Below are 13,903 nucleotides of genomic sequence, written 5' to 3'. Positions count from 1 at the left end.
CTGTCTGGTCTGTTCCCAGGCCCCAAACAGACCCCAGGCCATTTGGGTTCTTCCTCCCACACAATCTATTTCCTCTTCCTGCCCCCTTCCTCGTGCTTCTCCCCTACCTAATTCTCCTTAACTTTCAAGACCCAGTTTTGGGGTCTTAAGACTCACCCTTGTGAGAGTGGCTTAAGGAAAAGGTCATAGCTTTGAACACTCCAGTGATATTAAAAGATCCCACAGTCTCCCTCTTTTTTCCAAAGTTAACATTCTTTTTGTTGCGTAGCTGAGTTTTTCGTTTTGCTTACCAATAACCTCACCACCACCACCACCACCACCACCCCTCCCCACCGCACATATATACACACTGCATTTTCACCTGTTTAATTTTGGTGTACAAATTGTTCTCAGTAAATTACATAATGGCCTAAAACTTCCAATGAGACTTTCTCTTAAAAGAGTTGAATCAAAAGATCTGGTGATGTCTAGCCAGTGTGGCTCAGTGGTTGAGGTCAGAGTTTGATTCCTGGTCGGGGCATATGCCTGGGTTGTGGGCTCAATCCCCAGTGTGGGGTATGCAGGAGGCAGCCGATCAATGATTCTCTCTCATCATTGATGTTTCTATCTCTCTCTCCCTTCTTCTCTAAAATCAAGAAAATAAAAATAAATAAATTTTTGAAAAAGACCTGGTGATGCGGTTGGAAGAAGGTCAAGCAGAGAGGAAAGGAACTTCCCGTGTAAAGATTCCAGACACTGTGGACCAAATATAAGGGTTTGAAATAGTTGCTCATTTTAGTTCTAGATTTTATACATTCAAAATTACCTCTGTTTGATGAAAGGACTTCCAAAGGTAATATTTTCTTCTACTGTTGCATTTAATAACCAAGGCTTTTGAGCTGCATAAGCCACAGAATACCTGCTCCTACTGGAAAATGGAAAAGAAAAACAATACAACAAAATTATGCAAGGGTGCTATGCTGTATGTGTATTTTAGTGTAATTAAGTGAAATAAAAGCCAATAAAATATCGCAAACACAGAAATGGAAAACTCCTAAAAGAACATTTTATTAACCACCAACTTGATTATTGAATGGTTAAAGATTCCACTTGAATTCAAGGGATTAGAATTTTATCAAAATGTCACACAATGTGTGAAATTTGATTTTGCTATGATAAAGAAGTGTTTTAAAGTAGAAATTATTAATTAAATATTTCTTTTCTAAAATGAGTAGAGTTTTTAAAATAAAGATAAGTAACAGTTCACTTTCTCACAGCCACAGATACTTTAATTTGTATTAAAAGCACTTTACATAACTATACATTTTATATGTAGACCTTAAAATGTGAATTGATACTATAATTATAGTATGTGTTTGTGGCTTAATCACATTAACACATTTAAGGCAATAGATAATACATATTTCAAAGCAAAGAATACTATCTTGAGGAGTCCATTTCAATATTGAAATACATATACACCTAAAAACTACGTATTTCAATACATACTGAAATAGTTTGGTTTTTTTTAATGATAACCCTCTCGTCTCCCCCCCCCCCCACCCCTTTTATTTGGCTTGCAAATTCTAGCAGATCTATATCTCAGAATTTAATTTGCAATAATTAGGAAAATGCATGAGTTGAAGATAAAGAAGATGACGGGATTGGGGCAGGGAAGGGGTCACTGGTCCACAGTTAGTTCATGGTCTGTAAGTAGTAATAAAGGATATTAAGGTTAAAAGGGAGTAAGGTTAAGAAACTGAGTAGTTAGAAATGCTCAGGATTATCCGGAAACATGTCTAGGAGTTTAGAAGACATAATATACATATGCTAATGGTCTTTTAGATAACCATATGTGCAGCAAAACAGTGGTTCCCAACTACTGACATGCCTGCTTCCCCTTCCCTCAAGTCCTCTAAGTGATTTTTTTCTTTTTTAAATACCTGAAGCACTTGGCTCTCCATCTGTACCTTATTCACAGATTCCATCACTGTTTAACTCATATACAATATACGTATTAGTTCTTGCATTTCTACTGAATGTCGTGGGGTGACATTGGTTAATAAAATTATATAGGTTTGAGATGTACAATTCTAAATACATCATCTGTATAGTGCATTGTGTGTTCAGCACCTAAAGTCGTCTCCTTATGTCATAATTTATCACTCCCCCTTTACTCTCTTCAACCTCTCCCCAGCTCCCCTTGCCATTTTATGAAATCCCAAACCCAGTTTGCTAAGAACAGGTTGAGTTTCAGCCAAAGTTGAGACATATGTGACTCACTGAAGGAAAACAGTGGACACAATGGACCATTTTGGCAAATTAATTCTTTCAGCAGCCTGCAAATGTTGGGAACCACTGCTATTGGAAATATTCTAGCACATTTTAATAAATAACTTTATACATCATCAGAATGAACAAAATGAATAGGAGCAAGAGATTATCAAGTAAAGTCTGAGGAAGGAAGTTATTCTTATTAAATGCAGATTAAAATAGAAATAATACCTTCTGGTTGCTTCAAAAGAAGGTTCAGATTCATTTACACTGCAAGTATGGCAAACAATGTTCATTAATTATGAAATATAAATACAGAATGACTGTCTGCACATATCAAGTAAGAGATCAAATAAACATTGGACACATTAAACAGCTACATTTCCTAAATGGGTTTTTTATATTAGTTTCAAAGACAAATAAGATATATATTTTTAATGTCTTAATTGGTTAGAAAATAATTATTTAGTAAGCTTCCAAAAGATAAATACCACTGTTCTTTTCATACAAAATTTGGATTCATACAATGACCTGGTTTCTAGCCCCAACTCTGCTCCAACTAGTTGCTTAAATTTAGGTTATTTCTCTAGAATAGTTTCTTAGTCTGCATAAGAATTCAATATCTCCAAGGCTTCTTTACCTTTAAAATGGACACAAAACTCTAGGGGGTGAGGGCATGTATGGGTGTGGGGTGGGGGGGGGGTAACACTGGTAAGATATGTACACATATAATACCTAAATTTAAAAAAGTGAAAATAAAATAAAATAAAATTTCAAATTTAATCTACTTAAATTCCTAATTAGCTACCCTAAGGCCACCAATCTGGGGCAAAGTATTACATACACAGTATGCACATTTGAGAACTACCTGCAGTTCAGAGTTACTGGAGCAAATTGGTGAAGGTGGGTAGAGTGGCAGGATATGAGTTTAAAAAGTTAATCAGGTACCAGATGATGAAAGATCCTGATGTAGTATGCAAAGGTCTCTAGAATGTTATTTTTTTCATATAATAAAATAAATTATAACACAGAAATAATCAGATTTGCATCTCAAAAAGGTAAATCTTGCAATTGTGTGAAGAAAGGTGACGGGGTTATATTAGAGTAAGTAGTTCACATAAATGATAACTCCTTAAACTAAAAATATTAAAACACACATAGAAATGTTAAGGACAGACATAAGAAAAGTGATTGGTTGCATTTTGCAGGCAATGGAGAGAGAGAAAAGAATTTAGGTTGAATCTTTGAGTTCTGTCTTCAGCGCCAACCAACCAGTTTCAGGGGTGGGGACACACCCCTACCAAGGTACAGGAGAAGCAAGTTTTGGAGATATGAGATATATGAGCTTGCTTTGGATGTGTTGAATTTGCAGCTCACATAAGACTTTTTAGAGCTGCTGTTCAGTCTTCAAAAGAATGATCTTGGTCAGAAATGGTATGTTATTCGTATTTTCAAAGTAGTTGAAGTCAAGAAAATAACTTAAGAGCTAAGAAATGAAGAGGATCCTACAGTAGACTGCAGAAAAATTGAAGAATTAGAATGTTTTCCCCACCTTACATCTTCATTTCTATTGCAGATCCTGGCTTTTTGACACATTAATTTTGGCTTATCCTTAAAATATAAGTTCAAGTATCATTCATTTATTCATCCTCCTATTATTTTTTCTTATAAAACCATGCACATATTTTTCTTGGCATTCATAAAAATTGAACCAAATAATTAATTATGAAAGTATTTTCTTATTTCCTTACTAGAGGCCTGGTGCACAAAATTCGTGCACAGGGGGGTGGGGGTGTTCCTCAGCCTGGCCTGCACCCTCTCCAATCTGAGACCCCTCGGGGGATGTCTGACTGCCAGTTTAGGCCCAGTCCAACAGGGACATCCCTCTCACAATCCAGGACTGCTGGCTCCTAATCGCTCGCCTGCCTGCCTGCCTGATTGCCCCTAACCGCTTCTGCCTGCCAGCCTGATTGCCCCCTAACCACTCTCCTGCCAGCCTGATCAATGCCTAACCTCTCCCCTGCTGGCCCAATTGCCCCCAACTGCCCTCCCCTGCCAGCCCAATTGCTCCCAACTGCCTTCTACTGCTGGCCTATTCGCCCCCAACTGCCCTCCCCTGGTTGCCTGTTCACCCCCAACTGCCCTCCCCTGCCAGCCTGATCTCCCACAACTGCCCTCCCCTGTCGGCCATCTTGTGGTGGCCATCTTGTGATGACATCGCGTGACGCCACCTAGGCTTTTATTATATAGGATGGCCTTTGCTGGCAAACAGTAAACTTTATGAAAATAGGGACTGGCTTCCCTTGTTTAGTTATTTACCTCCAACAACTAATACAATGATTTGCATGTTATAGGTGTGCCATACATATTTTTAATAAATGAATAAATGAAAGTGTCATGGAAATCAAGACACCAGTTGGTTTCAAGGAGTGATCAGTGGTGAACAGTTTCAAAAGCTATGGAGAAGTTAAGTAGGATTGAGAACAAAGCACTTAGGCAAGCCTTGGTGAGAACTTCTTAGCCAGACTGCAATGCACTGAGTAAAAGGAAAGTGAGGAGGTTAAGTATGGGCAGATTCCTCTCTTAAAAAGAGAAATGCCCATTATTTGAGATATCAGCAAGACCTTTTCTTAAAATGGAGCATAATTAAATAGCAAGAAATTAAAGACATATAAGAAAGTAGGGTTAATTAATGTAATAGTGTCCTGAATTAGACAAGACAGCATATAGTGGATCTTCATTTCTGAAGACTTCCCCTTGCAGGATTTATGTATATTTTCCTTAAAGTGTAAAAGTTAAATATCATATACTAGTTTCAGAGGAAGAAAGAAAAGTAGATATATATCCATTTGCTGGTAGTCATCTCACAAAAACAAATAAAAATTACCCTGTTCTTTCACTAACATTTTCCAGGAATAATGACATAGTCCTTAACTTCTAGAGATCACCTACTCTAACTCTTTCTCATAGCAACAAGTTTAATCAAATTCAGTTGTGGAAGGTTATTTTTTTATCTTCCAAAATAAATAACTAGAGTTAGCTATTAATTCCAACATCAGTTCATATTTGATTACATGAAAATCACTGGGTACACATCCAGACTCGTCTTCCACCATTCAGTGTGGTAGTTACCATCACTGAAGGCAACAAGAGAAAGCAAAGAGGTCAGGTGGAAAATCCTCTTCTGGAAAAATGGCATACGATTTCACTTCTGCATGCAGAATGTGTTTGTATTTTTCTTCAAGAGTAAAAGTTAAACCTGGTGTTCTAGCCACTTCCAAGTATCATGGCTGATACCTTATGAAATGGAAATAGTGACTTTTACAAGCCTAAAACAGAAACAGTGTTTGGAAGAAGGAGAGCTAGAAGTGGACACAACAATGCTATCTGATCCAGAAAAGCTGACTCCGTGTGTTATTATTCCTTCATGCCAGGTAAATTCCCATCAAAAGGAGTAACTCCTCAATTCACCAGTCTTAGAATAACTGAGCCATGATGACAAAGCTGATTAACGAAGACATAAGAAGATGGAACATCAGGACAGATGGGGCCTGATCACAGGCTGGCTGATGGCATGGCGAGTGGAAAGGGAAAAGAAAGGGAAAGCAGAGATAAAGGATGGTTCTGCTTCACATGATTAGCACCACTATTATACATTCTGGACTCTCTCACTGGAAGCATCCATCAGGTAAAGCTTAAGTTCTAGCTCCTAAGATACAGGTAGGAAACCATTGTTTATCATGACTTTTAGGAAAGGACAACTTCTGGCAGGCAGAACATTTGCTTTGAAACGAACAAAGAGCACACCTCGATACAGGAGTGAGAACCCAGGCATTCTGACAGTCACTTCTTCCTCTCTTTCACCTTTCTCTTCTGGGACTACATGATGTCAGACTAGGTCAAAGGTAGCAATTTCCAGGGAAACATCTACAGATGTCTTTTCTGTGTACCAGGTTCTACCCACGTAGGCATGTCCTACATGAGCAGCAGTACCTTCTCTCCTGCCCAAAGTAAATATTTAGCTCTGCCAGAGGGCAGAGTACTTTATTGCTCTTTGCTCAGGCCATTGCATGAGGACACATTTAATTCATACAACCAGAGATACAAGCAATGATGCAACTATGACTGCAATGCACTGGGTGCCTTACCATAGCATTTAGTTTATTGTTTTGCTTTTTTATTTTTTGAGCTTTGAAAAATATCAAAAATCTAGTCTGCTGTAATAAAGTACTTTTTTCTTAGCATTTGCACATCATCAGCCTACCAGTATTGATAATTTCTAAATTAGCCTTGTTTTCATAACATTTATAGGCCTTTGACTATACATAATGTCACAATAGTTTTGACTATACATAATGTCACAATAGCTTTTTTTCTGAAATGAAGAGTAATTACAAATAACTCTTTTTAAAAAGGTCAGTATTCTCTGAATATTCCTGATTAAAAATATGCTTTATCAGCTATTAAAGATACCATGGAGGAAAATTAAGTACTTTTTGTAATTAAAGAAAAATGGAACTAGTGTTAGCTTATCGAAACTTTTAAAGGTTTAGTTTGTAAGCTGTGTGTGTATCTGAGCCAACACAAACATTTTTTAAAGAAAATGTTTGTCCTTCTGCCATTAAGAGATGGGATTATTGCCTATTAAGTATTCATAAAAAGATGATTTGTAAATTATGGAAATTATATAAATACTTAGAATTATCTTAAATCCTTTCTTACACCTTCACCATATGGGCTCTTTCTCTAAGATATAACCCCTTATTAGCTTTTTAAATTAGAGATTTTTTTCCAAAAAAAATCTTAACCTCTATTGAGTAAATGTATGTTTCTATTTTTTATTCCCCCCTTGGCCTAGCTTTCATGAAGCTCAGAGTGGAATTTGTGGCCCATATTTTATAATGGACTCTGGTGCATGCATTTCTAGCTATTAATTTCTCAGATTTTTACTTAAGCCTTGTTTTCCTTTTGATACTTTTATCTCTTTTTCAATATTTACTGGACTATGTAATTTTAAATATAATAATTCATAACCTTTATGAAATGAGATAGGATATCTTACTTAGGAATGCAGAAAATAAATAATTGGGTTATGTAAAATACTTTCCTGATTCCCATATCATTTATTTATCCATTAAAAAATTATAATAATTCTTAATGATGACATTGGGAGTCAATTTGGCCCAAGTAGAGCTGGAATCCTTTTTAACACTGGAGAAGACTAGATAAGGAGAACATCCCAGAGGTATGAAAATAGAATCTCGAGTTTTTTTCTGTCACCATCTCTCATTCTCTCTGTTTTAATGACAGTGAAACAAGGTAAAAATAAAACCCAAGTGACTTGATTATGACTGTACACATCACACAATATAACTTAATCCAGGAATGCCTGCTTCTCAAAACTTATAGTCATGCAAGATGGACGGTGATGGTGGCAGGGCAAGCACTGCCTGGTGCCTGACCTTGGTGTTCGACAGGAACTTGTCATGAAGCAAACTCTAGGTAGCCATTATTTACCAAGCTCTCTGCTGAATATTCACAAAACTAGTTTCATGTGTACTATCTGTTAAATGTGCCCAACCGAAATAAAATGTACACTCAACATTTCTCAGCCTCCTTTTGCCAATAATACCAAAAATAGGATTTATGAGTTCTATTGTTTCCAGTTCAAATTTCACATCCAAACATTTCCTTCTCTTAATTGGAGTTTAAAATAGAATCTAGTCTTAAAATGCCCTTAAATAGTCTTTACTTATTCTTGAGAGATGTCTGTGTATGTGAACAGCAGACTAAGCCACATAGAATGCGGAATGGTGGGTACAAAATGAAATTAAAGAACATCTGTAGGTATAGAGCAAGGTTTCCCTTCTTGGCCAACTGACATTTGGGGTCAGATAATTTCTCTTGGGGGGTGTGAATGGGGGTTGTCCTGTGCATTGTAGGTTGTTTGGCAGCATCCCTGGCCTCTACTAACTAGACATTAGCAGCCTAATTTCCCTTTGTGACAGCCAAAAACATCTCCAGACATTACCTAATGTCCCCAAAGTTACACCTGATTTAGAACTGGTCAACAATCCAACTTCTTAGATAAGCTGTAAGCAATTTGTTCATAACTGTTTATGGGGAGTCTAGTAGGTAGATCATACTACGGTTATGAGGCACTTTATTACTACAATGTGCTTTGAAGACACCAAGCCAACCATTCAAATATACAGAAGAAGCACCATGCTATATACTTCCTTTTTCATGTCTTTAGGGATATACAACACACTAGTCTGATCTATTTATATCTCTAACTAGATACTTCTAGTGTCTCATTTAAATTGAGTATGAAGAGAAGTGACTGATTTCTCAGCCCCTTTTGAAGATTCGTGAAAAGATTATTTCCTCTTTCTTCTCTGAACATTGAACCATTAAGGTTCTATTTGCATTAAAGCTTTATACATAATGAAAGTTTTCCATACCTTCTTTTATTGCACGCTGAATTTTTTAATTATTTCTTTGTTATCCATTTAATTTTAAAAATCTATCTTTACAATCTTAATCTTACGTTTATCTCAGAAACATACTAGTTTATACTATTATAAACACCTATAAAATTGCTTTGTAATTCTTAATTTATGACACTTAAGGTTTCCACAAATTTAAATAAACAAGCAAACAAATAAATAAATAGCTGTGCCCCCACTCCTATCATGGGAGTTTATTGCTTTAATTTCTTCCCTTAGAAGATCGTCAGATGTGTGACAGAACAATAGACACTAATTTAAAATGCACATACTTGCTCCAGTGAACTTTTCCTTCCAGTGCCTGCATCTCGCCTAGGATGGCAAGGAGAAGAGAGGACTTCCCACATCCCACTTGGCCCACAATCATGGTTAACTGACCTAGAGAAATGAACAAAGGATAATAACAGAATGCGATGGAATTCTCTTTGTAAAATAAGACCAGAATACATTTACAAAAGGTCAACATTTCACAATCAACAGCTCAGTTTTGGTCTCAGTTTTGGCAATAAGGTATTCTAACAGCTCCTTTCTCTAATATGTAAGTTTTTTGAAAAAGGGAAGAAAAATTAAAAGATAGGTCTTGATTTATTATTTCTCAAGCTGTAAGAATAGCTAACATTGATGAACAGAGCATTGAAATGGTTGCCTAAATAATTCAGATTAGTTTTAACTTTATATTTCAATTCATCCAGGAGAAAAAGGGAGTTTTGACTAAAATTGATCATTGGGATTGGGTGATTTGGGCTGTTAATGTCTTCTCCAATTTCTTATATTGATTTGCACATATTATTGAAAAATTCCAAGCTACTGACCATCAGATGAGGTAAAAAAAAATATTTCTATTCAACTAACCAGACATTTTAAATGCAAATTATTGTGTATTTCAGCCTTGAATGTCTTGAAAACTTTATCAGTCCTCCTTAGGGGTAAAAAAATAATAATTTTCTCATAAACTCTTTTTTTAAATCCTTTGTCAAATAAAATGAGAAATCAACAACCCATTATTTAAATGGGTCAAATCAACAAATGAACTGACCAGTTAATTTGTACAGTAAATAACTTGTCCAAAGATCTACATTCAGTAGTATAAGGCAAGTCTTATCATTTCCAGTTATTCCCACAGTAATACAGTGACTCATGAGCTCCATGGTGAAAATAAATAATGTTTATGAATTTAAAAAATCTTTTTGTTAAGCTCAATTATCTTGGAAACCCATGGCAGTGATAATTAACAATCAAATGATGCTTACCTGTTGGAATTCGAATATTTATATTGGATAATGTAGCTAAGCCACTGCCCCATGAAAAGTACCCATTTGTGACCTAGAAAATAAGAATACAAAAATTAAATTATAAAATTATGTAAATATATGGCGTTAAAAAATAATTCCAATTAAAATAAATTTTCTTTATAAAGCACTGGCAGACTTTCAATACAATATAGAACACACAGTGGTGAAATTCTAATGCAGAGTTATTAATATTTAAAAGTTATAAGTGATAAACAAACAAGAATGGACATCAAAGGAGGCTCTCTGAATTAATGACATTATGAAGAATGCGAAAATTTGGGATTACTGGGACATTTTCATGTGAGCAGTCTTAAAAAGCAATCCTCCCTAATATTTGCCAAGTAGCACTCTTCATTTTTTTTTTTTCTCACTACTAGGCAATTCCTAGAATCTTGGTGATACAAATTAAAGAACAGAAATAACTACAGCCCAGCCGGTTTGGCTCAGTGGATAGAGCTTTGGCCTGCAGACTGAAGGGTGTCTGATTCAATTCCAGTCAAGGGCACATGCCCAGTTGTGAGCTCAATCCCTAGTAGGGGTTGTGCAGGAGGCAGCTGATCAATGATTCTCTGTCATCATTGATATTTCTCTCTCTCCCTCTCCCTTCCTCTCTGAAATAATTTGGTTGGAATAATTTGTAGTTCTTTCTTTCTTTCTTTCTTTCTTTCTTTCTTTCTTTCTTTCTTTCTTTCTTTCTTTCTTTTTTTAATGTTACCTGAGGAGAAAGGTTTTCTAATAAATGAGTTTCTTGAACTATAAGGATTCATTGTTATTCATTGAAATGAACAAAAATAGGTACAGAGACAGAGAAGCATTGAACAGACTCAAACTTCAGTGGAAAGATGGGGGTTGGGAGGGTGGAAGAAATCAACCAAAGGATGTGTATGCATGCATATAAGCATAACCAATGGACACAGACTCTAAGGGGTGAGGACATGTGCTGGGGGGAGGGGAGGGTGGCTGGGGGAAGGTCAATGGGGAAAAAAGGAGACATATGTGATACTATACTTAATACTTTAAACAATAATAATAAAAAAAGAGTAAAGAGGACAGAGGAATAAAGCACAGAAATAAGGCAACATTGCTTGGGGGGTTATGTATAAACCTCAACAACCAGCAAAGATCACAAGACTTAGAATTATCTAAAGCAATCTTTTTATTTTATTTTTGTTATTATTTTATTTTGGCAATCTACTTCTTTTAGCAGAATTCAAGTGGACTTGGTAGTTTTAATAGTTACAATAATGGGTAACAAAAGAGGTATGCGAGAACCCAAAGATTGAGAAGGTGAATAGAGAGTTGAAGGGAGGGGAAATGTCCAAAAAAATTAGAGAAAATTAAAGTAAGTATGCTATACCTTGCTCATAAATTAATATTTTGCTTCAAAACCACATATTATGAAATTTCTAAACACATTATTTTTCAGAATTTTGCAAAATAGATTGATGTCTAAATTGTTACCAAATATATCCCTAAAAAATCTTCATAAAACAACTTGAACAGTGAAAAAGTTGTTTAAAAAGGGTAGACTGTGTTCTTCCAAATAGGTTTTCTCTAGCTTGCAAATGTGTGGCATTTACTAGTATGTATGAAATATCCATTGCATAGATATGCATAAAATTAGTCCTGGAAAGCTGGTGGCAGGGAAGGGCTAAGTTACTGATTACGTTACAAATATTTGCTGAGCCTGCACTCTGTCTGAAGTGATGTAGGCTACAAAGAAGGTGTAATGCAGCCTCCCTACCCCTATGATCTTATTATCAGGTGAGTATAAAAACAATGGGCAGCCCTGGCTGGGCGGCTCAGTTGGTTGGAGCACTGTCCTATACACCAAAAGGTTGCGGGTTTGATCCCAGCCAGGGAGCGTATTGGAGGCGACTGATCGATGTTTCTCTTACATAGATGTTTCTCTCTCTCTCCCTCTCTCTCTTTCCCTGCCTATACATAAGTAAGTAAGTAAATAAATAAATAAATAAGTAAATCACATATCCTCAGGTGACAATTTAAAAAAATCATGGACATAAGTGTAATATAAGACACTATGGGCTAAGTAATAAGCAGACGGGACAAACAGACAGTAAGTGCAACAGCAATGCAGAGAGAAAATCATTTATGTCTGAAATGGGTAAAAAAAAAAAAAACTTGCAGAAGAGGAAGGCTTTTAACTAGTTTTAGAAAAGACATTGAATTTGAATGAAGGCCTTTCTGGGTAAGAACTACAATAAGAATAGGTGCAGAAACAAAAACTATGGAACATTGTGGGAATAATAACGGTGGCTGGGACAGGGGTTTCAGATACTTTGCCTAAATGACAATCAATGTTCAAAGAAATGATATATTTCGAGCACATAACAGCTGGTGCCACAGTGGTGGGGGGGAAAGGGGAGAGATATGAGGGCAGCAATGTGTGTGTTGGGGACCTTCAGAGGGAGCTGACATTCTTTACTTGAGAATGGTGGCTGCATAGCTGTTTACTCGGAAGCTGCGGGCTCCCTTTGTCTCAGAGAATAAACAAGGAGGCTCAAAGAGGTGCAGACATGGATGGCTTGGAAGAGGCTTAGCATGGAACCGAGAGGCCCGACATGACAACCTTTATGCATCCAGTGACTTGGGAGTGAAGGTTGTCTGCAGAAAGAGGGTGCAAAAGGAAAGATAGGAGAGGGGAAGAGAGTGGTGACCGTTCCAGAGCTACTGTAGGTTATGGAAAATAACGCTGATGAGAGGCATGCAAAAGAATTGCCAAGAACTACTGAGCATCAGCTGAGGTTGGAGATAATAAATCTGTGGTTAGGCCAACTTGGACCATTTTCTCCACAGTACTCAGCAGCCTGCTTAAAGGAGTGTAGAAGGCCTGAGGTTGGGATTGCTTACAGAAAGGTGCTGAAGGACTGGGAGAGAAGAAAGGGGCTCAAGTTACTGGAGGTGGCAATGAGGTTTAAAAACAGTAACAGTGGAGGTGAAGGCCTGAGAGAGCTGGAGGGTAGGATCTGATGTGACTGACTGACAGGTACTAAAACTCTTAAGACTTCAGAGGAGCAACAGCCCCAGGATGTGGCCAAATGTGAGCACAGGTGCAGCTGTGGAAGTAGATTTAAGGGATTGCTGGACTGGGATACGAGATAGCTGCGTGCTTGGAAGTTTAAATCACATGCATGCGTGCACCAAGGTAAAAAGATGAACTAGAAAACAGATCCCTGAATCTCCAAGGAAGGAGGGAGTGCAGCTAACACATAAACCTTTGCAAAGGTTCATGAAAGAATAGGTGCAAAAATGGCCATCACAGAATGATTTATGACAGAGGGAAGATGGAGGCAAAGGCAGTGTTCATCACTAAGGGATAAGCAAAACACAGCGATGCCTGCTGCAGAGTACAATAGTGCAGGTAGGAGGGGCACACCATCATAAACCATTTCAGGAAACTGAAAGCACAAGACGCTCATGACAACACTACCTATTTTACAGGGTATGAGTGTGTTTAAGTGCATATATCGAGCACATAACAGCTGGTGCCACAGTGGTGGGGGGAAAGGGGAGAGATATGAGGGCAGCAATGTGTGTGTTGGGGACCTTCAGAGGGAGCTGACATTCTTTACCTGGTGTTGTTTACTTTTTCATTTAATGGTACATATATGTTTTATTTCACAATAAAAATATTTCAAGAAGACGAACGAGTTATTACCAATTTGGGAATTATTGCTATAAGTAAACAATTAATTTGGGCTTGAAGGTGGGCTTGAAACTGTAGTGGCCATTCAGAGGCATAGCAGACTCTAGGCCATTTATAAAGGGGGTTTCTGACTTTTTTTGGGCGGGGGGCGGTAGATTTTTTTGGCTTGTTTTTTATTATTT

General features: G+C 37.1%; 1 protein-coding gene across 2 annotated transcripts in view; it reads right to left on the bottom strand.

Moving 5' to 3' along the window:
• Window positions 1-13,903, bottom strand: part of ABCC9 (ATP binding cassette subfamily C member 9) — a 120,287-nt gene that overhangs the window by 53,520 nt on the left and 52,864 nt on the right. For both annotated transcript variants that reach the window (XM_054719223.1, XM_054719224.1), the window contains 4 exons: window positions 10,013-10,085; window positions 9,035-9,140; window positions 2,485-2,523; window positions 806-907 (listed from right to left, as the gene is read on the bottom strand). In XM_054719223.1, the coding sequence (XP_054575198.1) occupies window positions 806-907; window positions 2,485-2,523; window positions 9,035-9,140; window positions 10,013-10,085 (320 nt within the window). The remainder of the gene's footprint in view (window positions 1-805; window positions 908-2,484; window positions 2,524-9,034; window positions 9,141-10,012; window positions 10,086-13,903) is intronic.

The sequence above is a fragment of the Eptesicus fuscus genome, chromosome 7, assembly GCF_027574615.1.
Source record: "Eptesicus fuscus isolate TK198812 chromosome 7, DD_ASM_mEF_20220401, whole genome shotgun sequence".
Taxonomy (NCBI): Eukaryota; Metazoa; Chordata; class Mammalia; order Chiroptera; family Vespertilionidae; genus Eptesicus; species Eptesicus fuscus.
The sequence above is the reverse complement of the archived record's forward strand: the minus strand, read 5'-3'. Positions and strand labels throughout refer to the sequence as shown.